Source organism: Pyxicephalus adspersus, chromosome 9, assembly GCF_032062135.1.
Source record: "Pyxicephalus adspersus chromosome 9, UCB_Pads_2.0, whole genome shotgun sequence".
Lineage (NCBI taxonomy): Eukaryota > Metazoa > Chordata > Amphibia > Anura > Pyxicephalidae > Pyxicephalus > Pyxicephalus adspersus.
The window spans coordinates 34,909,527-34,936,028 of record NC_092866.1 but is presented as its reverse complement, the minus strand read 5'-3'; the positions used below and the strand labels follow the sequence as shown (position 1 = coordinate 34,936,028).

The following is a 26,502-nucleotide window of genomic DNA, read 5'->3' as shown; positions in this document are numbered from 1 at the left end:
TCTCAGGGCCCACCACCTCCTCCTGCTGCTGCTGCCGCCTGTCAGTACTTCAATCACTAAAATTTTATCACACACTTCTGTGTGGCATTGACGATGCACTACACCCAGCTCTCCATGACACTTACCAATGCGGTCCACACTCTGTTTCAGGGCCCATCGCCTAAGGTACCACAGAAATGCAGTTTCTCTGGTTCGAAAGTTCAATACCTTTGTTCCTTTTTCAAGTCTTTCTCACGCAGTCTTGATTCTAGGAGTTCTGAAGTCTTCTTTGATAGTCCCAAATCACGTGCCAAATCACTCAACTCATGCTGATCATGCTGATCAAATCCCATACAAACAGAGTCCTCTTCAATTTCAAACTCTTCATCATTGTTGTCACCTAGTTCATCACCATAATCATGTCCTACAAGAGAGGGCAGAGTAACGAAAACCGGCAATGGGAATTCATCTGAATGAGTCACTGGACGTGTAGCCGATGGTAGACTAGAATACTCTTTTACATATATTTTCCTGTTATATCCTGAAGTTTTCACTATACAAAAGTAACAGTCACTGAAATGATATCCTGGCTCTCGCCAAACCATAGGTATACCAAATGGCATCACGTGTTCCCTTGTCCACACCCGTAAACCCTCGACACGCTGTTTGCACACCTTATGAGGGGCCCAAGATTTATCTTGATCACCAAGTTTACCTTTGTAATATGCCAAATAGGCTTGCTCTACAATTGCTGATGTTCGCCCTTTGACTGGGAATGGTGAAACTACCACAAATAAAACAAAATGACTTAGGGTTGTTCAGGCACATGCGATTATAGAGCAAGACATTATCTGAAAGAATGGAAATACGTGTCTAAGTAGGAAAATAAATTTTGCTTATGCACTACGTAAAGCAGCACACAACCTCTGACCACACTGTCTTGCATGTAAATGAATATCCGATACAAATCCACGCTACAGTAATTGCATTAATATAAGGGTAGAGAAAAAACCTGACATGATAGAAGAACACTAATTGCACTATTTTAGTCTAAATAAGCTTAAAAATTGAAGTCAACCAATTTCAAAATTGTTCCCCAATGTTGTTGGCTTTTTTAGATAGAAATAGAAGAGAACGGAGATAGCTACAACCTCTGTAAAAGAATTTACTTGCTCTTTTTGGCATGGGGGCCATTGTCAACAGAACAAAAAGGAATGGAAATTCTTTTTTCAGACTTTTTTTTAGAACAGGAATAGAGGGTGAATCTTCCAAAGTAAGGGCAATTTTCCTAGAGGTTATTGCTCCTTTCTTTAAAGAGTCTCTCTAGAGAGTCAGTGTTGAAAAGTCAGATTGCCCTCTCCTGGCTAATGCCTCCTATTTTAGCCTCCAAATGTTGCTGGTCTTTAGGTTGGAGGGGATTGGCATCTGGTGCGATTGAGCTAGAAAGGAGTTAATTATGCAGCAAGATAAGGTCTTCTTTCCTCTTTTCTTTTTTCAGTGTGCATGCAGGAGATAGTGTTATGGTGACGTCACTTCCTCTTTAGTCCTCAGTCTGAAGCTGTCAAGGGAGGAAAGCAAAATATTTGTTCCTTTCCTGCAGTTAATGCACAGGTGTGGGGTAAAGAGGAGTTTGACCCTGTATTTGCACTCCATTTCTGACAGAATGCATTGATTTCAATGCTGTCGTTCTTCTGCCATATCGCTCGGTCCTCCCATTTCATGGTGAGTGCTTACATGTTAGTGAATAGGAGGAGGCGTCCTGGAGGTTTTAGATCATGCAGTACCTCATCTCGCCATCACCACAGACATACATTCAAAATCCTATTTGCATCACAGGGAATCTACATCTCCTATTCATTCCCACCCATGGGAGAATCGATTCTGGGCATGTGGAGCAATTGCTATGCCAGTAGAAAAAGTGTATCGATCATATTTTAATGAAGCTATGAAAGAAAATTGTGTCAGTGCCAGAAAGGAGCTGTCAGTCATCTGACAGACCATCCAGGAGTCCATTAGGTAATGTCAACTAATGGGCCCACTGGCATAAGAGGCAATTAAAGCAGAATTTCCTGAGACAGTGAAGGAGGGAAAACCTGTCAACTGGTGGGGATCCCACCAGCAGGTATAACTCAACTCTGACTAATTAGATTGGGCCCAGGATAACCTGGCTGGTTTGAGAGCAGTCTATATCCCAGCACCACAGAATCAGTAGAACAACCACAGTGAGTGGCAAATAATACAATACATGGTGCAGGGATGGAGTGTACTGCAAATGGACTCACCTACATCTTTCTCCCAGTACCATTCATAGTTAGATTCCCTAAGTCAAGATCTCCCCTAGTAACAGTCATAACCATTGTATTCCCATGAAGTGGGCACATTGCCACATTTGGCAAAAACCAAACCAAAGTTAGAGAATGATAAAGTCTTACAGAAAATGATTCCTTCAAGTTATTGTTGCTGTTGCTGTTTTGAATCTGAGGAAGACTGGGCAACTTCTATGTAAAAGTCCATAGGCTGCTTACTGCTTCATTACCAACACACAGACCATGTATACTGCAAGGTTGTAGTGTGAGCTGTATACACCAGTGTTTTAAAATTATATTCTTACCTGAGCACAGTAGGAAAGAGTTCAGTTGTATAAAGGTAGGCACACACAATGGAGGAGCCAAGAAACCCCTTGGATAGCACAGTGAGAAATAGCTGCAAAAGTAGTAAGTCTGAAAGAAATAATAAAAATATAAATATATGGTCATTTACCAGCAGGTGGTATAACATAAAATAACATACATTACAAGTATTTATCATATTTCTTCATAACATTTTTTGTAATTTATTTTGCAAACTGTCAGTTAAATCCTAATTCCAGTTATTGCATACGTGATCCACTTTTCAATTAAATTTTATCATACAGCGCTGCGTAATATGTTGACACTATATAAATACTGTTTATTTATTTTCATAATAATAATAACTGTATGCCAACAGCTAAATAAACAATTGAAATACATGTTTGCTGTTTGAACTATGATACTATTTCATGACCTAGTTCAGTCGTCACTGTGACTTGAACACAGCTAACAAAATGTACAGCCAGGTGATGCACACATTTTTTGATTCAGCAGTTCAGCAACCTGTGATTCTTTTTGTTCAATAAATGGAAATCATCACTTTTGTCTGTTTAGCTAAGTGAATCGGGAAACAGTAAAACACGAATCTGGTAGTAGGTACGTGATTTTCATTTGTAAGTAAAACAGTAAATAATGCTGCCTTTGTTGACATGCTAAATGTAGTGTTTTATATGGGGATGTACATACAGAATAAATAGTAGAGAGCAGTTGCACTGCTAATGTTCTCATGCTTGTTCGGTAGAACTGTCAAAAGGTCAGTGAATAAGCCCTCGGGGTGTGACAAGGTATCTTTGGGATAAAATGTGAGGGTAAACTTTCCCAAAGGAGATCCATCCCAGGGTTGTTTTAAGAGAAGCATCCCTTTATATGAGCAGGTGCAGAGTATCTTACTAGAGCTCATAATACAAGGGATGCCTGTAATCTGACCTCAGGCTATATACAGACATTTGGGAAAAATAGTAAATTACATGAGAAGGGGGATGGTATTTTAGGGAAATCAAAAATACTGAAAACTGTTACAGTGGTTGCTAGGAAGAGACATTTATTTTATTGTTAAAAAAATCCTAGCTGGCAACAAATTGAAATGGAAAAAGCGTTTTAAAGTGTGAAGTCCAAAAAAACTTCTAACATTTGTGCACATGATATACATTTTAAACAAAAGTGTTTAAAGTAAGTTATATATTTAGGACAGCCAAAAAGTGATATTTGCTCTAAAAAAGTGCTTATATGTCTCCAACAGTGAGACCCTAGGAGTTCTAGCACCTACAGTTAATATTCTGCATAAAATAAAATTATTGCAAAAAGTTATCAGTCATAGTGGGACCTCCCTAAACAAAAAGCAAAAATATTTAAATCTGCAGTGTCATCAAAGACATTAAAGTGTCAGCTTAGGTTGGTTAAACAGTTTATGGGTACTTTTCTTTATATCTTTCAATGAATATAAAAAGACAGCATTACAAATTCATTATATGTATACTGTCACGTTACCAATGATCTTTAAATATGACATTTGGTTCTAAAATTTAAAGTGGAACTAAATGTAAAAATTAAAAAATTGTGACTGGACATGTCTTTTATTGCAGAGGGGACAGGAGATGTTGCATCTTTAATAAAATAAGCATACCTGTCTGATAACAATTTTTTAAAATAAACTCACCTGTCCGTGTTCTGTCACAGGTGCCACCATCTTCCTCCTCCTCTCTTCCAGGATAACTAATGTTCAGTCATCTTGGTCAGGCCAGAATGACTTAACTCCCACACATGCGCATGGGAGTTCATTCAGTCCTGGCAGCCTTGGGGATAACTGGATTATCTGGTATAATTGAGTACACTTTACATAATTCAATATGTTGTTTTTTACACATCATGCATTATTTATTTTGTTTGAACCCACCTTTAGGAACTGCCAGACTGCACAATATAAGGATTCCAGGCACAATGAGAAAAATGGAGATCGCAAATCGCCTGCCAACGTAAGCAGACATAAGCGTACTCAACACTCTAAGAGGAAGTTCCACGCATCCAAAAACCACTTGTACAAGATAAATACTGGTGCCAAACTTTTGAATATCCATTGCTAGAGCAAAGAAGCAGAAACTACTGGAGAACCTGAAGTAAAGAAGAGGGTAATGAAAATTCTATTAAAAATGTTTCAAATGTTTAAAATCAAATAGAGGTTTTTGTTGCATGCATATTCAAATTCATGTGTAGCTACATTGCCCTATCAACACACCCCATCTAGTGCTAAACTATTTAAACCCCCAACTTTAGATCCATATTAACCAGTAAACTGAGACAAGGTATAGCTTCTGTCTTTAAGACTCTCTTGCTTTCAGAAGAGACAGTTCTTTAAAATGTGGGATAGTGAGGGACAGTGGCTAAGTAACCAAACAGACAAGTAACCAACCATCAAACCCAAATGCTGTTATGTAGGAAGCTTGCCCAGATCTGAGTAAGTTTATATTTAAAAAAAATCCTTGAGAGCTTCTAGCATTGGTTTGGGGTAGGGAACCACACAGGGCTGTGGTTCTGTAGTTCCCAGAGAACAACCTGATTATAACCAAGGGCAGAGCAAAGGAAAGTTATCAGCTAACAAGACTTCTGGCAGAGTCAACAGGATTTTATTGAATTTATCAAACAGATAAAACAAAGCTCTTTTAATGGTAAATTGACTGGACCAAAATGAGAAAATAACAGAAGCTCATTGTTAGTGTTTAAAAACCTAGAAGTAATTACTATTTTTGTAGGCATCTTGCTGAATAATGCTTTAACCTTGGGGGTGTTATAGCAGTGCTGATTACTACTATGCTTGACTGCATCACATAAAAATAAATATTGTCTGCTACTTGGTCTAACCCATGTGTTCTATAATAAATCAAGTACACTGAATCCAAATCTGGAGTCAGATTCTGCCTAGGACATCAGCATTCTAAGTTAATTGCGCGTAAAACATGATTAGCTACATTCTCCCGTTCCGCAGTTACTATGTAATCACTATACATACCTAAGTTTTGCCTCAGAGTTCCATGACATTATAAAAATGTAGTTTTTTGTTGTAACAACATATACAATTACACATAATTCACCGGAGTCCTTGTTTAAGACACATGTACGTTTCAGAAGTGTTTCAGGCACTTGCTATTGCGTTTGTGGCTCTCTGCTGTCTCCCCTTGCAGAAACCAGCAGTAGTCGCCCATCATGTTGGGGTTGCACCGGCCTTGATATCTTGTTTTCATAACAGAAATGTCCTGGTGGAACCTCTCCCCTTGCTCATCACTTACATGACCCAAAATTTGTAGGAAGTCCAGATGGGAATGTAAGAAATTAATTTTCAGTGACATTAGGCAGCCAAGTTGATGGTATGCTGTTAGCATGTTGTTCAGTAGTTCAGCATGGTTTTCAGCTCGCTGGTTGCCAAGCAAGTTTTGTGCAACTAGCACAAATTAATCCCAAACAGCAGGTTCAAGTGGGTTGAGTTTGTCTCTGAATGTGGCATCACGCATCAAATTGCAGATTTGGGGACCAACAAAAATGCCTGCTTTCAGTTTAGCATCTGGTATAACTTTTCCAAACTTGTCCTTCAGATACTGAAAACCCATACTATCACGATCCATTGCAATGACAAAGTTTTTCATTAATCCAAGTTTAATATGAAGTGGCGGAAGGTAAATTTTCTGTGGATCAATGAGTGATTCATGCATCACGTTGTACTGGTAAACAGTGTGTTCAGGTCTGGGTGGCCATTCTTTCACTTTGTTAGTTTTGTTGGTTGCTGTCATCACAACTGTTCCACAGGCACATAAAGCACATATATTTTGTATACCCCAATTGCAGGCTAAGAAGGAGTGCCACCACCTTCAGGTCACCACAAACGTTCCACTTGTGTTCTGAATAGTTATTCAATTTCAAAATGACCTCCATGGATTCGTATGTCTCTTTCATTCCCTTGGCATGAGCAAAAGGAACAGAAGGTTTTTTGTTAACTTTATACAGTAATACAGCTTTCAAACTTGCTTTGCTCGAGTCTATAAACAATCTCCACTGCTCTGGTATGTATTCGCAACCTAACTCCATCATCAGACTACTCACGTCAGTACAGAAGCAAATGTCTTTTTCCAGCTTGTAATAACCTGCAAACTTTGTGTGACGATCACGAAAGTGAGAAGTTTACGTTCCTTTTTGTAGCAAATTCCACTCCTTTAATCAGTTCAGACTTGTCTTTTGACAAAGACAGGTCCCTTACTAGATCATCTAAATCTGATTGGCTTAAAAAAATTTGGCTTACCCTCTTCAAATTGGGGTTCATAACATTTATTAACATCGACATCATCCTCCTGTTCCTCATCCAACATGTCAATGTCAGTAACAACAGATGTAGGAAGGACTGGCACAGGATTCTCTGCATCACGTGACACTGGCTTCAGATCAGATTCACAATCAGGATAGAGGATTTTTGACTTAGTCTTCTTCGAAAACCCAGAAATTTTACAGAAGTAGCAGTTCGAGTGATGGTTTTTTGGCTCAAGCCAAACCATAGGCACAGCAAAAGGCATTTTATTCCTTTTCCCATTCAACCATTGTGTTATGCCAATGTAACACACCTAAAAGCAGACATGGGGTGCCCAGCCTTCTGTCACGGATAACAGGGGAGGGGAGGGAAACAGAAAGGGTTATACTCAGGACTAGGCCTCCAGTGGCTAGGGAAAAGGGAATGGTCACCCCTAACAGACACCCGAACCTAGCCCTAACTCCTAACAGTATGAGTATCCCCTGATGGTGGGAATACTCATACACAGGAAACTCATCCCTACTAGCCCTGTATAGCCCTAGGAATAGTGTCTGGCTTGAGACTACTGGTTCCTTCCCTTATGAAGGACCCAGTGTCTCCCTGAGGCCTAGTAAACAACAAAATAACCACAAAGCACGAAAACACCAAAAGTTAAGCAACTTAATAGCAGATATAAACAGGAACTCAGGATGGCACAACACTCCAGCTCTTCACATCCCAGCAGTGAATATCAACCGCATAGCATGAAGTGTGAGGCCAGACTAAATGGAGGAGCAGTAATGACCACCAGCTGCACCTGATTCAAGGGGAGTGGTCATTACAAACAACAACACAGAAACAAGTAAAAACAAAGAGACTGTCAGATAACCTCACATGCAGCTTGTCTGACAGATCCTCAAACTTCAGTCACGGAAGGGATAGTGACACCTTTATCCTGATCTCTAATTTCACATCCAAATTAATACTTGCAGGCAAATCTCACCCTCTTGGTTAGGTTCTTGCGTTGATCACACGGGGTATATTTGCCACAAATGTAGCAAAAATTGTCTGGTTCATTAACACAGCTGCACCTACTCATCTTTAGCTCAAAACAGACTCACTATGGCCTAGCTGTACTACCCAATAAGATGGTTTCACACTAGAGACAAGCTCTTGGTCCATCTAGCCTTATATACCTATTTCTGACATCAGCTCACTGACTTGCCCAGACATGCCCAGCCGCTGCTGAAACATGCATGCCACCAGGGGACGTGATTCAGCGTGAGGCAGCAGCAGTCATAGTGGTAGCTGCAACTGGTATAATGTTCCCATGTAAAAATACATTACCCAATTACTGACCATTTGAACAGCTATAGCACGCCTATAACTTAAAATCTGTACGTGATAGGCAAATTCCGAGTTCAGATTTGGAATCTGCACATTCAGTATCATGTAAACCACATGTGCTATTCCTAGTAGCAAAATCTGTGTGCTAACAATGTTCCTGATTTGGATGGATTGTATGTCCCCCATACCCAGGTGCTTCTCTACACTTTTCTTCCTCAGCTGTCCCTCTTTTTGTTTGAATATATGTGTGTGTGTATATATATATATATATATATATATATATATATATATATATATATATATTGATAGTATATAACTATTAGAAATTGTTAGTTACACTAAGTCCTTCATGCAGCTTTTAATTGATTTTATTTGTTATTTTGAAAATTCAATATAAAGGTAAAGTAGCTGTGAGAAATGCACTCAGATTTTATTTGTATTGATTCCGCATTGTCTGCAAAATGGGGGAGTGGGGTGTCCTGATTGCCTACATACCTTGACAAAATGTGTCCTACTTCCATACCTGCAAAAGTTAGGAGCAATACTATAATATATTAAGTAAAAAAAAAACATATGTATGCACGGACATAAAAGCACCTTCACACACACTAAGGCAACATACCTTAAAATTTCAGAGAGTAATATGAAGACACAGTCGTGGCTCAACAGCAAAGGAGGTGGTTGAGCCATGACTGTGTCTTCATAATACTCTCTGAAATATTAAGGTATGTTGCCTTAGTGTGTGTGAATGTGCTTTTATGTCTGTGAATACCTATGCTATATTTAGTTGTAATACGACCATGTGTACGGCGGTAGCAACAATGTTATATCTTTGCATGTACAGGGATAAGACTTGTCAATGCATTGTTTGTATGAGAACAACATTTCTTTAAAATGGTGATACTAAACAATGGATTTCTTGACAGGTATTCTATTGTATCCGGCTGGAAAATAACAGAATGTAAGATGATTTTTGACATTTTAAAGCACTCTTTGGGGAAATTGGCAACCACATCCAAACAAAAAAGCTTGTTATTGTGTTTTGCACAAGAAAATCTTTATTTTTGAGATACAATTGATTCATGTAATGAACCTTATTGATAACACATGAATAGGTAGGTGGGTCTCTTGAGTCTTAATAGTGATATATGGAATTTGTTATTTGCTTCATATAGATTTAAAGATATATAGTTCTTATAGAAAATAAAGTTCTTTTTTTTGTTGTAATATAGATTTAAAAAATGCTGCTAACTTAGTGTCCTTCAGATGAAGCCTACGGGTGAAACGCATCAAGGACCTTTAAAACCAAACTAAATGAGTGGACCCATCAAGGACCTTTAAAACCAAACTAAACAACATCATTGCAGTATCATAGTCATTCATTGACAATTTGTATGTATACGAATTAATGTTTTTCATGTTGTTTTAAGAGAAAAATATTTAAATTGAAAATGTTTTTTGAATTTTAATTGTGAGTGTTACGAATATGCACCATGAAAAATCCTTGACATACTTTTGCAAAGAGAATTTAAATTAAAAAAAAAAGTGCAATACACAATAATACACATTGTTAAAACATTAACCCTAATAAAAGGTTAACAAAATAATTACTGAACAATCAGATTTTACCAGCAGGGTATTATCATCTATGGATAAAGCAAACCTGGCCTTTGCTCATTAAAAACAAAACAACAGGTTTGCAAACAAAACAACTCTGCCACTGGAATAAATATAAAAATAAAGTGTCCCACTGAAGGAAGATCATACTTACTTTTCACACCACACTTCTAAGGTAATTCACCACCCTGTCTTAGGTAATTCAATCATGGGATCTCTTTGTCCTAATTGAATTTCTAGGTATTTAGGGTATTCTCACTCAACTTTGCATGTTTCTGTACTCATAATTTAAATTTATTTAAAAAAACAATAGAGACAGGGGGTTCCTCATAATGATATCAAAGTTCCACTGAAACTTTAAACACATAGATACTGAACAAGGCAGTTAGCAGTTAGCACTATGAGTAAGTACTATGAGTATCTCCTCATTTCCTCTATTAACTGATGCAGTCCCTTATTGGTGAGATCATCTGTACTGTGAGTGCAATCATGTAACATTCTTTTATACTTAAGAATACAGTCATCACCAAGTCATAGAGAGAAAGATGGTCATTGTCCGCATGGCTGGGGTGCGAAATAAATCAATGGGGGTAATTCTGGAGGTAAGCGCTGGTGAATTGTTGTTCGTTTCACCTTTCAGCATCTGGAAAAGTAAGTAAAAATGGCCAGTCAGTCCTAATTGGAGTGAATCCATCCTCTCCATTTGCAGTAATCACTGGGTTTTAATGCACAATAAGAAAACAGAAACAACATAATATAAATCATTTACCTAAATATGATAAATGTATAAAAAGGGGATTGAAGCTATAAAACAAGTTTAGAATGGCATTTATTATCAAACAATACAGTATAAATTAAATAATAACACAATACCCATATTTACTGTATATTTCTTAATATCACATTGCAACAAAAAAGGTAAGGGTGACTAATGGAATAAAAAATCCCTTAACCGAACCAGTGCGTAAAACGGTAAAGCATAGTATTTACTTCTCATTCCATCACATATCCAAAAACAAGAGAACTATTCTTCATTTCAAACCAGTAAGAGCAAAATGTACCTCAAGAGTAACAGGAATTCCATCTTTGTCCCCGTTAATCCTTGCTACTCGATTCAGATTATGAACAGCTTGCTGAGAGCGATTTGCAATGACAAGCCAAAGAAATGACTCTGGGACCCAACTATCATTGGTAAAATTTGAAAAAGGAGATTAGGAAATGAAAAAAAAAACACAAAACAAATAATAGATGTCTAGAACATATGCAGTTAATTTAGAAAGCACTGAGTTGTCTTTAACACAGACTGGCACACAACACAGCCAGGTTTGACCACTCTTGTAGAGCAGTGGTCTCAACCTTTTCCGGCTGACATGCCACTAAATTCACCAGCTCTGGACCGCACTTGCACGGGGAGCCGGATGTCAGGTAAAGGGGAAGAAACTTCCCCTTTAGTGTCATCATGATGCCACAACCTGCCCACTCTCCCATCACAGGTCTGATCCTGCGACGTGAGAGTTGGTGGGTTGTGTTCAGATACACAAACCTGCCCACTTCCTTGGGCCTAGGATCTGTACGGGAGATGTGGTCAAGGGCTCTAGCCGGTGTGTCCCCCCAGCAGGGTCCTTCTCCTGACCCCACTTGGGGGCGTACCGGCCAGAGCCATGGACTTTGGTGGTTTTTTCTCGAGGACCACCTGGCGATCGATGCTGTAGAGTATACTGCAGTTAATCTATATAGCATCATTATCTACATGTCCCTGTCTGTGAGTGGAAAATGAAGGAGCAGCAGCACTGATGACATATTATTTGTTTTTGGCCCCAAACCTCTGGTTTGGGAATCGGTTAACTGTTTCAAAGATCAATACACAGCTGTAGAGGTTAAGTTAGTCCCATTCAAAGTTCACATATGTGCACTTTATTGTGGTGCACACTGCATGTATGATTCGATTTTCAGCCAGGGGATCTTAGGTCTAAGATGTAACAATTGGGATCTTGCAGAAATCTATTGTAAAATAATTTTCTTGCAGTCCACTGACAGACAAAGAAAGTCTTTCACCTTTAGCTTATACTTCTGCCTACAGGGGGATTTGGCTAATAAGAAATCCCCAGCCTAGCTTAGGCTAACCCTTCCTGGTATCAGCATGCCTCAGCATTACCAAGGGCATAAAAATAAACACAGAAAGGTTATTAAGTATTTATAAAATTTGTTTTTTTTTACTAGTGGGGTGGGCAACAGAGGAAACAACCACTAGCAGAACCAAGAACAACGTTAGAAAAACATTATGCCAAAAACACCATAAACCCAAAACCGATGTCAAAGTAGGCCACAACATCCAGCCTTGAAAATCTAAGACCATTACCTAATGCTAAAAAAGCCCAAGAAGCCCCAATAGAGCTACTTTGGGGTGGAACCTAGCCATGTGACCATATGCTTAGGTGGTTGAGCCACATAGATGTTGGAAAAAGAAGCATGTGCATCCCCACAGGGACCATTAGGAATGACAAAAGAGAAAGAGAGTTAACCTGGCTCAAAAACACATTTAGACAATAGAGGTGAATTTATTTTTGGCGAAAACATGAGCCAGACAGGGGTACCGGTTGAGGAGAAAGGTAAAAGCTAACTCAGAATAGCAAAATGGTCTTAGAGACAGATGATTGGATGAAGATTGGAAGATGGATTGGATTAGCCTCCAACAAGATATTCAACTGCTCTACAGACAGTGAAATTGCCTAAAGCTCCAGGATTTTAATAAGGGGATGAGACTAATCTCTAATCTTTCTTAAAATTGTCATGCTAATTGAGGAGTTACATAGTTACATAGTAGGTTAGGTTGAGGACTTACATAGTTACATAGTAGGTTAGGTTGAAAAAAGACATAAGTCCATCAAGTTCAACCACTAGGGAAATAAACATATCCCCGATTTAAAACCCTATAAGACATAGTTGGTCCAGAGGAAGGCAAAAAAACCCTGGTACAATTTGCTTCAACAGGGGAAACAAATTCCTTCTTGATTCCATCAGGCAGTCGGATGTTCCCTGGATCAACAGTCCCTGGTATTTTTACTTTAAAGCCTTAATACCCAGTTATATTCGATGCTTCTAGAAAACCATCCAACTTTTTCTTAAAGCAATCTATAGTAGTTGCTAAAACTACTTCCTGAGGGAGCTGATTCCTTATCCAGAGCTTAAATTTCTTTTTCTCCCAAATGTATTCTCCCTAGAGAGTATGAAGCATGCATGTTGTTAGCTCCCAAGTACATAACTTTACATTTATCTATATTAAATGTCATTTGCCACTTGGCTGCCTAATCAAACAGTACATCCAGGTTTGCTTGTAGATTATGAACATGCTGTATGGACTTAATTCCATTACATAGTTTGATGTCATCTGCAAACACAGAAATATTATTTTTAATCCCAGACTCTATATCATTTGTAAAGATGTTAAACAGTAAAGGTCCCTGAACCCTGGGGTACACCACTAATAATCTTAGACCATTCAGAATATGGATCAAAAATTACAACTCTCTGGATGGGGTCTGGAGTTCTCTATCCATTTACAGATTGACTTTTCTAAACCGTTTGACCCTAACTTGCATATTACCCATCTGTTGGGTACGGTGTCAAACGCTTTAGCAAAGTCCAAGTACACTATATCAACTGCTGCTCCACTGTCTACCTGTTTACTTACTTCCCTATAAAAAGAGAGTAAATTTGTTTGACAACTTCGGTCTTTGTTGAAGCCATGCTGACTATCACTTATAATAATATTTTCTAGCAGAAACTCCTCTATGTGGTTCTTTATCAAACTCTCTAGGACCTTTCCAGCTATGGCCCTTTTAACTAACCCGTCTGTAGTTACCTGGTATTGACTTTGCTCCCTTTTTGAGGATAGAAAGCACATTGGCCTTACGCCAATCCATCGGTACTTGGCTCAGACTCGGATCTTGCCAGTGAATAATGGCTTTGCAATAACTGAACTCAGTTCTTTGAGGACATGTGGATGTAATCCATCAGGTCCTGGTGCTTTGTCAACCTTATTTTTTTCCAGCTGTTTCTCAATCATATCAATTCTGAGCCATTGTAACTCATTTAAGGCAGTGACATTGCTATTATAAATTAAGACTTGAGCTCTGCCATTTTCCTTTGTGTTCCTTTGTGTACTAATTCACAATTCTCCTCACTCATTAAGGCTTCCAACTTCCCTATTTTGTTTGCTAGACTTCTAGCATTGGTGCACAGGCTCTTTAAATCACTGCTGCTTTTACTATCATTATTTGCCAAATCCTTTTGTTTTTCAGTACCACTAGTACTCCACAACCCAATGTTTGTTTGTACCGTGGGAAGCTCCATATATTTATTCATAACCCTCCCCCCAACTATCCCCAATCCACCCTCCACTAGTGTCTGACCCCTTACTAACCTTTCTGCCACCTTATTTAACTGTCCCACCCCCCTCTGTCCTAGTTTAAATATCCCTCCACCTTTCCCCAAACTTTTTCCCCTAGCACAGCAGACCCCCTTTCATTTAGGTGCAAACCATCTCTGGCATTTAGGTTGTACCCCAATAAAAAGTCAGCCCAGTGCTCTATGAACCCAAACCCTTCCCTTTTGCACCAGGACTGGAGCCATGCGTTTAGCTGTCTAAGCTCCCTCTGCCTTTCCTTTGTTGCGCATGGCACAGGCAATATTCCAGAGAATGTAACCTTGGAGGTCCTTTTTCCACAACTTGAAACCTAGTTCTTTATACTGATTTTTAGGGATCCTCCAACTTACATCTATCTTGTTATTGGTTCCAACATGGACCAAGACAGCTGGGTCCTGTCCAGCCCCTCCCAGTAATCTGTCCACTTGGTCTATCACATGCCGAACCCTGACAGCGGGGAGACAGTAAACCATTCAGTTGAAGGGATCAGGGCAACTATTCTATCCGTCCTCCTGATCATAGAATCCCCTATAACTACCAATTGTCTTTTCCTTCCTGCGTTTACCTCCCTACCACTACTAGATGGGCTGCTCTCCCGGCTGTTAGGGGTAGCAGTAACTAGTGTTGGTGTTTTCGAATTTGGGTTGCCCTTATATTCGACCCGAATATGGCAGTTCAAAACACGGGATTCGACTGTAAAAATTCGGGAAATAAAAAATTGTAAGAACTGTTTAAAAAAAAAAAAATAAATAATTTCATAGTAATTTATTGATTCTTTGTGTCTTTTTTAACTAACCTTTTTTTTTACAGGCTTTCCCACAATGACAATATGATTCCCGCAGCTGTGCAGCCGTGGCAATCCTCCTGTTATTGCGGGATCTCAGGGCACTAAAAGTGATGAATGGGGACTTGTCCCCACTCATCACCTGTAGTGCCCTGTATTCTTAGATAGAGTGCTGTGCCGTGCTGTGCTTCTACTATGTATTCTTGAATAGAGTTTCTCCATCTAAGAATACAGGACACTACAGGTGATGAATGGGGACAAGTCCCCATTCATCCCCTGTAGTGCCCAGAGATCGTAGTGGAACTGCAGAGGTAATCTGCAGTTCAGTTCCACTGTGACGTCACGTGGGAAACTGAACTGCAGATTACCTCTGCAGTTCTACTACAGTGTTCGGGCACTACAAGTGATGAATGAGGACTTGTCTCCATTCATCACCTGTAGTGCCCTGTATTCTTAGATAGAGAAACTCTATCTAAGAATACATAGTACAGCGCTGCAACAGCAATCGCTGTTGCTGTGCTGTGCTACTTCTATGTATTCTTGGATAGAGATTCTCTACCCAAGAATACAAGACTTGTCCCCATTCATCACCTGTAGTGCCCTGTATTTTTAGATAGAGAATCTCTATCCAAGAATACATAGTAGAAGCACAGCAGCGCTGTTGCAGCGCTGTACTATGTATTCTTAGATAGAGTTTCTCTATCTAAGAATACAGGGCACTACAGGTGATGAATGGGGACAAATCCCCAATTCAATGTAGTGCCCAGACATTGTAGGAGAACTGCAGAGGTAATCTGCAGTTCAGTTTCCCACGTGACGTCACAGTGGAACTTAACTGCAGATTACTTCTGCAGTTCTACTTCAATGTCCAGGCACTACAAGTGATAAATGGGGACTTGTCTGTTTGGGGAATTGCTGTTGCAGCTCTGTACTATGTGTTTTTGGATAGAGAAACTCTCTCCAACGACACATACAACTAGTAAAGGGCTGCAAGTGCAATCTGATTGCTCTTGCAGCCCTTAAAAGACCTTTAGAAAACCTGAATTGTCGCACTATTGACTTCAATGGTGTTCGAATTCGGCATTCATTCATCCAGAGAATTTCTCACTATTCCACCGAATAGCTGTCGAAACGAATAGTGAGCTATTCAACCAACAATAGCAGTAACATCTAGAGTTGCCACCACTGGGTCTGCCACTTGCACACCTTCACATAACTTTGCAAACATGACTTGAATGACTTCTCTCCAAGACAACCTCAGGTATTACAAACAATGAGAAGAATTCAATGCCAACCTCTGGAGGTTCAGGGTCCATCCAAATTGGTTCAATATCTAGATTGTTAAGGCCTCACCTTAAGGATTGTTAAGTGGCCTCACCAAGACGGGCCTAATGCTCCCTTTAGTTTTAAAAACAGTTAACAATAAGGGTCACACCCATTTAATAGGAAAGCAAAGCATAGAATAAACAATTCAAAGATCCAGAAATCGTGTACAAAGAACAGGTAACTATTTTCAGTTTTTTTTATTTTTTTTTAGTTTGATTCTGTAATGAAAGAAGCTTGAGTGATTGGAACCAAAATTGTTTTAGTCAGTAAACTGGAGGGTCTAAAATAAAATAATAATAAAAGGTGGTTTAATCAATTTCTGTGCAAACACCTTTCCACATGGGTAAAAAACAAAGAAGAAATGCCTATGCAAAAGTGGTCTTTCCAGAGTGTTTACATCATTTATAGATAAAAATAAAATAATGAAAAACCTTCTGACTGCACATTTGCTTGGGGGAATCAAAGCTGATTATGAAGTAGGATCCTTCTTTTTTAGGGGATCTGAGTTCTACAGCTAAAAGGGGGTGACATTGTGGCAAGGGAGAGAAGTATAGGGATGCAGCCCACCTACAAGTCAGCTGATCATTTGACAAATTAAAAAAATGATCCCTGTCAGTAGTAACGTACATGCTGCAGTCAGAAGGAAACACACCAATGAATTATACATTAGGCCAGTGGTCTTCAACCTTTTTGGACTCACAGACCACTAAATTCACTGGCTCCAGACCGCGCATGCACGGGGGAGCCGAGTGTCACTCAAAGGTAAAGAGACTTCCCCCAGAGTGACGTCATGATGGCAGAATCCACCCACTTCCACAACACAACCCACCCACTTCCCTGAGCCTGCGATCTGTACAGGGGACATGGTTCGCGGCTCTGGCCGGTGCTTCCTCCCAGTGGGGTACTTCTCCTGACCTTGCTCAGGGCGCACCGGCCAGAGCCGCGGAGCACCGGTTGGCGACTGCTGCTTTAAGCAAGATGCACAGAGGGACTGACACAAGGATAAAGTTTTGTGCCCAAAGAATTGCCAGCTTTGGTCCTTTCAAGCTGATCTCTGCTTAGAATCCATAGGTATACTACCCTCACTATGCAGCAGGGTCCTGTGAGCTGTTCCACAGACACCGATTCTAGCACAGGGCTGCAGTATGCTTAGTATATTAAACTTTAAAAAAAATATTTTTCTATCTAGCCTTTGATAGAAAAATTTAAAACTTGTTGATAGTTAAAAAACAGTGTCTTCCAGAAAATATCTGAGCTCCAGACAACACATCAATCCTCCTAGGACACTAGAAAAAAAACTGTCATGCTGGTAGTAGGAAGGGTTATTCTGGGCTGCCCTTAAGATTTTTTTCCCATGTCATATATTCCTGCAATGTGGCAGTATAAACTGAATGTTAATAATTTCCAGTGCTCTGCAACAAATAAAAAACTGTGAGGCACAAATAGGCTCTTTGGGGTTAGGATAGGGTGAGGGGTTCAAAGTGAACTCTGGTGCTTAAACAGTTGACATATTGGCACCTCTTCTTCAAATAGTAGACTTTAAGGTCCCCTACATATAACTTTTAAATCCCTGTATCACTCAGTTGTAGTGTTGGTCCATCATTATTATGTCCTCTTTAACCAAATAACCAAATAAAAAATACATTGATTCTAATTGTTCTAATTTTTCCTAAGCATGTTGATAGTGTTAGACTGATAGCACTATCAAAGTAGTACATCACTGACTGACTTACAGTGCTGTCCCTGCCTCTTTTGGTGTAAATGTTGCTGTGGAGGAAAAACAGGGGCTGGTATAAAGACAGCTTATGGTAGTATGTAAAATATGTATTATTATGTTTAAATGATTCTATAATCCACTGAAATACAGTAAATACATGTTTTATAGTAACCTGGTGATTTGCTTTCAGAAGAATATATATTCTAAAACATCAATATAAAATAACATTTCTAGATCATTAAATTTTGTTATTACTGAAGTTTCCACTATGCATGAATGTATTGGTTTTCCTATGTGTTGTTTATTCTATTTATTATGCTATAAATTATATTTTTTAATAAAACATCCACCTACCAGACAAGTATAAAAAAGAAGAAGTAGGGTACAGATAGTGCCAACTGCAGCCAGTGCCAGTCTCTTATGACATATGCCACTCCCGGCAGAATAATCTGACCAACAGTGAGACAGGTGCCTTGAAACACTGAAACTGTGGGACGATATCTTAGTGGTGTCCACTCCATTGCTGCCAAAAAGAATAACATACTATGATTAAATGATTATATAAGGCTCCTTTTAACTCTTTCACACAAAAGAATTCACAAAATATTTAATGATTGGAGAATTCAATAGTAAATGTTTGGATCAGGTTTTTATTGCTGTATGTCTTTCTTCTGTCCACCTTCTGTTTATCATTGTAAGCAGAATTTACTTTTTCTGTTTGTCCAGATGGTGATTGTGATTTGGAGTGAGAGTTATGGTTGTACATTTTTTACAGCTGTCATCATAACAGGAGGTGAGTTTACTTGGGTCGGTCTTGCACTATTCAGCCAACATGGGGTATTAGTTAACACAGGGTTTGCTTCCTTTATATTTTGTACATGAAAGGGGAGGTTTGTGCTCCAAACAAATGTGGATAAAAAGTGGTTATGAATTTAACAGGTCAAACTTCCTATTGTGTTGTAGGGAAGCCATACATAGCTAGACCCTCATATAACCATTACATTTTGTAAAATTAGGCTACATATAAACCCCATAAAGCTGGGTTTTTTGACAGTAGCAGTAAATTGTCAATATTTCTTTTTTTACTAAGGTAGTATACCATCATGCCTAATTTCCCATGTTTCATGCAATGTATTGTACTAAATCATACACTTTACTATATCACACCTCCATTTCAATGTACTTACTTAGTCCAAGGTCATTGATGGTGAAACCACAGATCCCCATTCCAGTCATGAATCGAAAGAAACAATAAATTGAGAAGTAAGGAGCAAAGGCAGCCCCAGTTCCCATTAAAGCTGTCTGCAGAAGACAACATAAGATGATAACTCGACGGCCAAACCTAAAGTGAAAAATATCATGAGGCTCAGGATCAATTTAAATCCAATATGTTTTTGTATTCTTTTAGATCTGCTTTTGACTTGCTTCTAAGGTACATATGATTAACTTTTTGTCGACTGTCATATGTCCAAGGGAGTGACATCTACCACTACAATGGAAGTAGGCAGGGTAATAAACAGGGTTTGTGTGTGTGGGGGGAGGAAGCACTTTGCAAAAGCACTGATATTTTGAAGTGCACAGGAAGTGAAATTTTTCTTTGTGTAAATGAACATGAGTAAAATAATAAATGTGGTTAAAATAACTCAATTATCTTAGTGAATGGTCTATGTATTATTGTACGAATGTGTCTCTACTCCATTTGTGTATAATTTGAATGCTTTTGTGTCACCTTTATTGTTTTTGTAGAACGAAGTATAGGCTGTTGGATTTGTGTGTGTGTGAGTGATGGGGTCATGTTCAAATTTTGTACAGGGTTCCAAGTTACTGATGGTCCTTTCTGCATTTGTATTAGTATTCTGAGAGATGGTTTGTATTGTACAGCTCACCTAAGCTGTCAGTGACAACATGCTGACACAGAAAACTGGGAAAGGAGAGCTGAATTCATTAAGGGAGATTGCAATACTGATCAAATAGTGGCTTCTGAGGATGAAGACATGTAGTAGGATACGTAAAATGTATTAGGCAATGTTTCTATCAAAATAGCGATAGGTAATTGCTCTATAGTGAATTTTACTTTAGAAAATATCTCCATAATTTAGATGCAATATATTTTAATTGCATTATTGTTCCCGATGATAAACACATATTTATGACCTACGGCTAACTGGCATGACATAAATTTGGAATCTGGATCTTTTTTCAGTTGTCCTTTTTCTTTCAATACATAGAATTATACTTTATTGTCTATATTATTGTATACATATATGATTAAAAAATATATAAAATAGCTGGATGCATTTCTAGAGGCACATAATATAACTGGGTATTAGTTTTTTAAAAGGAATGACATCAGAGACTGTTAATCCAGGGTATATCGGAAAGCCTTAGGTAATCAAGAAAGGAATTTTTCCCTGTTGGAATAAACTAAACCGTGCTTTATAAATGATGTATTGCCTTTCCCTAGATTGGCCCTTATTTATTAAAGTTCTCCGAGGCTGGAGAGAATACACTTTCATCAGCGAAGCTGGGTGATCCATCAAACCTGGAATGGATTTCTTCAAAGTCATTTGCTATTTGCTAGCAAATGTTTTTAATCCTGGACCAGATCCATTCCAGGTTTGCTGGATCACCCAGCTTCACTGATGAAAGTGTATTCTCTCCAGCATTGGAGAGTTTTAATAAATCAGACCCTGTAGGTTTGTTCTTAAGTTGAATTTGTATGTAAGTCGGAACAGGTACATTATTTTAATAAATGTAATTAGGACAGATGTTTGTCTCAACATAATATTAAGCAGCATGGTGTCAGTTACTGTATAAAATTCTCACTGTGAGTTAATAACAAAGCAAAAAAAACAGAGCCTAAACATTCATTAACCTCTGGTGCAAGCTGTACTTTGATATGCAAAAAGAAACAACTGCAGAGTCTGTCTTGGTCACCAAGTTATGTAAACTAACTCATCCCCCCATCAAGCCTCCGTCCTGCACACAAGCAGGAGCGGGGAAGCCCCGTTTGTATCTAGGAGTTGTCCGTATGTCAGATGTCCTTAACTCGGGGACTGCCTGTACTAGTAAAAGCACTATATAGCAGAAACTCCAAAGTAAAAGATTGTTGTCAGCTTTCGCTCTTCACATCCTGTCCTTTTTTTACCCATCAGTGGGGCAGGAAGTGAAGGTAGATCCCTTCAACTAAAACACATAATGCAAAAATAAAATACCAGAGACTCTCACCCTATTACACTCTACCAAAAAAATGTGTTTATTGATTATGCATGTTTACCGGTCTATGGGATTTGCCTTCTGTTTTCTGTCCTGATGTTACCACCCACAAGGCAAAAAGTGAACGGTCATCTCCCCAGCAGGGACACAGTACAGTGCAAACATTTCCCTGCTCTATTATTATAGAAGAAACTTTTAAATGTATAGAAATAATTATAATTTCAATTTTACGATTTTTGCTGTTTCCCGATTATAATGATGATTGGCTAGGGTTAGATTTTCAAAGTAAATAACAAGCACATTCATTCATCATCCATATGAGCAGAAACACACTCGAACAGTTCTGATTTTAGTACTGTTGTGCATTTTCTTTTACTAAATTAGGCATAATATAGTGAGTGTTCTATCTGAGCACATTTTTGTAATATTTTTCTAATAGTTTAATAGTATTGAACCTGGTTACTGCAAAAAAGTGTATTCTATTCTCATCAATGACCTATAAAATGAACCTGGTTCTAAGGAGCTATGTGCAGTATTTCTCAGTGTCTGGTTCTGTAAATAAAACTTCTGTTTCTTCATCTGTTCCTTATTCTACATGGTCTATTATCACAATATACTTGCATTAATAAGTTCTTGCAGGTTACTTAATGCCATGCACACACAAGCAATTTATTATCATCTTGTAATAAACACCATGTATATATTTTTGTTATTGTTAGTCTCATTTTAGCTGTATGAAGTTTTAGCTTTTTGAGCATGACATTAGATTGTTTTCAAAGTAACATCTATATTCTGCTTTTATTCCCAGTTTAATTTATCTGCTTATTTGATTTTCTCTGTAGAAGTGATGCCTAAGATGTAAAATTGCAATCTTTGTGAATTCTATAGGTCCCCTTTTTTAGTATTCCCTATTTTTGAGATCCTGCTGAGCTGACTGATGCAATTATATATGTAGGCTGCCCTGCCAAAACCAGTCACAGGTGCCTGGTCAAACCCAGGACGTGTTTTTGTCCTGAATAATTCACACACATAAACAGGGCACAATCTGCAGTTTCCTCTGTTTTCCTTTTGTATTTAGTAATTATAGGATTTTCTCTTTTGTATTTTTGATTAACATTATGATAACAAAAACAGCTAATTGAATTTGGTCCTTACAATTAACTACAAGTATATGATGTACTATGGATGTGTACATTTTTCCCAAATGCTTATTGCAGAAGGGATATTACCTGTCCCTTTCTGCAACAAAGCCCTGTGTGAGATTTTTAATTTGGTTTTGCTTTAAATTTTCAATTGACATTCAACACAAAAATTGATCATTAATGCAAGCATTTTAATCAATTATTCATTTACCAATATCAATATTTCATTTTATTATCAATCCAATAGTGGATTGCTAGACCGAAATTTTATTTCCATTATTAAAACATCAGGAATGACAAAAAAAGGAGAATGTGAACTGCAGTTCATTTTGTCATAGTTTACTTTTGCTCATTTTCTTATCTTTTTCAGAAACCATCTCATAAAGGACAAGCACCTTGACACCTTAACTTAGAAATCCCCCAGCCAGCAGCTTTTTTACCACAGAATAGGATCTGCAATCACCTCCAAAGCTTATCTTCCTAAAACCAGATTCTTCTTCAGCTTCCAGTGAAGTAAGTTCCTTATAGACTTGTATACTCACTCTGTGAATACAGACACTCAGAGCACAGCCCCATTTAAATGTATCAAGTTTACTGCGTGGAAATAGTCGGTGGTGAAATAGATTTCAGCCCGGAAAGGGTAAAGAGTAGCTTATGTCATGTTGAGGTAATCAAGCAGTTGACTTGGTTGTTTTAGGTTTGAAGGACAAGTAGGGAAGGACTAATGCACCTTTGTTTTACAGCTAGGAGTATAGGTAGCCTGCTACTGTATTCTTTACATTGCCTATCTCCTTTTGAAAATGCTAGCCACCTTCCTGGTGACTGACGCAATGGTCCAGATTCATCAAAGCAAAATCGGAAGGTCGCCCGGGCATCCGTATTCGCGATCCGAAACTGGAAGCCATCTCGCAATTCAGCAACTGAATGAGCTCGCGGTCGGAGCTGCGCATCCCTGGCAGCTTTACACTGGCAAGCTTGCATTAAAGGTCACTGTTCCCCTAAAAAGCATTCTTTCTAATGGCACACATATAACCCTTAGCCCTAAAAAAAATGTTTGTGCTGTTTAAATGTTTAAAACATCTATATGCGCTAAGAAAAAGCATATTTTAAAATGACTTATTTCTTTTCTGTTAGGCAAGAGTTAACCGAGTTCAACTCCTCTACATAGGCGCCTATATAAAAGCTTACGATGCCTGATCGGAGGAGCCGCCCGCGGGCAAATCTTGCGACTGTCTTGCGACTGTCCGCGCGCGAAGCCTCGGCTTTCCCATTGGACTAGATTTTCCCACAAAAGTCACAAGCACACACACGTTCTTTTGTTTGCTTCTTATGTGTATGTGTGTGTGTGTGTGTGTGTGTGTATATATATATATATATATATATATATATATATATATATATATTTGTAATTACTATAGTTATTCCTAAACCCTTGTTTGCAACTACTTGAAATGTTGAGGATCCTACTAGCTAACCACATTTCTTGGAGGTTGTTGCAGTGCACTTCAAATGCTTGTAATTTGGTGGCCTGGGATTTCTTTGATATTTTGGGACTATTATCTATGAGTGTCCTCATAGGCTGCAAGATATGACATGCAGAATTCCCACACACAGATATCACACTGCCCATGATGTCGTTACACATGCCCACAGAGTGGATATATTTTACCAAGCAGTTTTTTATATAGAAGCCACAGCACAGCTATAGAACAGGGGAGGGACAGGCTATGGGCTCACTGCCCAGCTCTTATCGGCAGCTGGAATCCTCTGCACGGATGACAGCTGAGAATGGAGCGTTCTCTATTGTTCTTTCAATGAATTACAGCTGCAGATGAGAGCAGGGGAGAGGTCCACATACCTAAAGTTGGCTGTTCACAACTATGTTCATGCACATATTTTGATGTGTGTATGTATGCTTTGTAAGAATCTTCAGGATTCTACCCCATTAAGCTCAATCAATCAGAGGTAGATCATTTGAAGAGCACTAATTTGCCTCCTCTCTATCACGCAAGGCTGGAAATTATCTTTCTTTGTCCGGAGGACAGTGGAAGCCTTCTGCTAGAATGTCCTCTGGCTAGCTGACACCACAATCCTGAATTTGGTGAAGGCACATTATTCTGCTTGTCTCACCTAGATATTCCCGTGTTTTGTATTTCACCACTTTTTTTATAGATTTATTTTTTTTCACGTGTAAACAAAAGAAATCCACATGTGCTCCATTATCTGACCCAGTGCAACAGTGCTTACATTCTGCCCCTAGATTGTATGTATGTCTGGCACTTACAAATGCTTCACTAAAACTGGATAAACAAAGTTTACATCAAGGAGCACAATTATTGGTTTTACAATGGTTTAACTAGGATTAAGCTTAGTGGGGTGTCAACTGGAAGCTTCTTAGTAATATTAATAGTATACCCATATATATTTACACACAATATTAACAAACAGTTTACATTTGCAACCAAACTATGTCAATTTGCAACATAAAATATATAAATCAGTCAATGAATTAGTTATCCCTTTTTTTTCTTTTTAAGAGGTGTTTGGTTGTTGTCAAAATAACTCACATTTTGTTTCTCTTTTTCTTTAGACAATGATTAGGCAGAAATATGACCAGCAGCAGTCTATTTTTGTCAAAAGACAAATCGCTGAGTGGATTGCAGACAGTCTCTGGACCCCTGCAGGGAGGCGCCCAACTGTGGCACAAATTCAGCACACATGAGCGACCTCAAGCGTTGCCAACCAGATTTGGTGCGTGAATTGGGGGACCGCATCTTGTCTGGTAAGTTTTGCATTTTGTCTTCTCCTCTTGTTAAGGACTGGTGTTTTAGAATGTTTGTTGTTTGTGTAAAGTAGTATTGTTTAGCCTAGAACTGTTTGTTTTTCACTTCCTATATTTTACTACCCTTCTTAATTTTGGATATTTGATTTGATCCGAATAATACAGCGGCCTCACAGGCACCTGGCCATCCCCCAGGATGTTGAGGAGGAGGAGCAGGTGCCATCCCTGGGGGAGGAGCCATCCCTGGAGGAGGAGCCATCTCCTGAGGAGAATCCCGCTGCACCACATCCGCAGCCAGAGTCCTCCGATGAAGGAGAGGAGGTGGCCGAGGAGATTGCCTGTAAGCTAACCTTAGAATCAATTTTTGTAACATATGTTGAAATTCAACACATTCTCACACTACTTTCACCATTTTTGGTTATAAATACAAAGAAAGATCTAGCAGGATTTCATGAAGCTTCCAGTCATTAATTATGCATCAAATGAACGTTCTTTCTAGGTTGTTGGCTGGCATGACTAAAAATAGACATGACTTGTTTAGTTGGCCATAGTTGTACTGACAAATGTTTGCTCAAAATTTTTGGATGTAGGCAGAAAGTATCATTTAGAAGTTTAGCATTAATCTATTCACCTTAACTAACCTTACAAATCTACTTTAGTCTTGCCCACCCACTTTTACTTATGCTGTTCATTTTTTATCTACAGCTGCTGCAGTGCTCTTGCCACCAGCATCTCCTCCACAGGACAGAAGTTCCTCATCTGACTGTACGTATTTCTCCATTTTGGATATTGTAAACATTCCTTTAGAACCATGATTATAAACTAAGAGATAGTTTGTTAGGCCTAGTTCTAGTTCTATCAAGTATCATTAGGAGTGTATGACTAGGCAGCTTTTAACAGAAGACAAAGGTTAAATGTCACTTAGACAAGTTTGTCCCTAGTGAAAACCCACAACCTTCATTGACACCAAACCTTCATTGGACCCAGGATTCACCTTTCTTTCTTGTTTTGTGTAAACAGCAAAACAGTCATGACTTGATGAGATAACATATTTTACATTCTTTAGCACTGTGCAATTTAAGAACTAGTTGCATGTTATACTGTTACATTTGGTCAGTACTTACCTCTCTTATTTTTTTGGTCTCCTTCTACAAACACAGCCAGTTCCACATCGAGGGAGGCAGCCAGGCCACCGGAGGAACTTCCAAGCCCCCCAACACCGCCACCACTGCTACCCCAACCCCGGCGACATGGCAGACATCCTCCTGG

At 38.8% G+C, this 26,502-nt stretch overlaps 1 protein-coding gene and 1 long non-coding RNA gene across 2 annotated transcripts in view; one reads left to right on the top strand and one right to left on the bottom strand.

Annotated features, from left to right (window-relative positions):
• LOC140337624 (solute carrier family 22 member 6-A-like) overlaps nucleotides 1–26,502 on the bottom strand; it is an 84,167-nt gene that overhangs the window by 43,724 nt on the left and 13,941 nt on the right. Inside the window, exons 3-8 of the mRNA XM_072421373.1 lie at nucleotides 19,281–19,435; nucleotides 18,448–18,616; nucleotides 10,902–11,022; nucleotides 10,368–10,483; nucleotides 4,504–4,718; nucleotides 2,591–2,699 (exon numbers count right to left, since the gene is read on the bottom strand). Of these exons, the coding sequence (XP_072277474.1) occupies nucleotides 2,591–2,699; nucleotides 4,504–4,718; nucleotides 10,368–10,483; nucleotides 10,902–11,022; nucleotides 18,448–18,616; nucleotides 19,281–19,435 (885 nt within the window). The remainder of the gene's footprint in view (nucleotides 1–2,590; nucleotides 2,700–4,503; nucleotides 4,719–10,367; nucleotides 10,484–10,901; nucleotides 11,023–18,447; nucleotides 18,617–19,280; nucleotides 19,436–26,502) is intronic.
• LOC140337626 (uncharacterized) lies at nucleotides 1,178–26,502 on the top strand. Its single transcript, XR_011922106.1, has 10 exons — nucleotides 1,178–1,701; nucleotides 3,165–3,206; nucleotides 4,510–4,735; nucleotides 9,150–9,615; nucleotides 18,820–18,886; nucleotides 22,822–22,964; nucleotides 25,042–25,233; nucleotides 25,399–25,573; nucleotides 25,939–25,998; nucleotides 26,394–26,502. It is a non-coding gene; the product is annotated as an uncharacterized lncRNA (long non-coding RNA).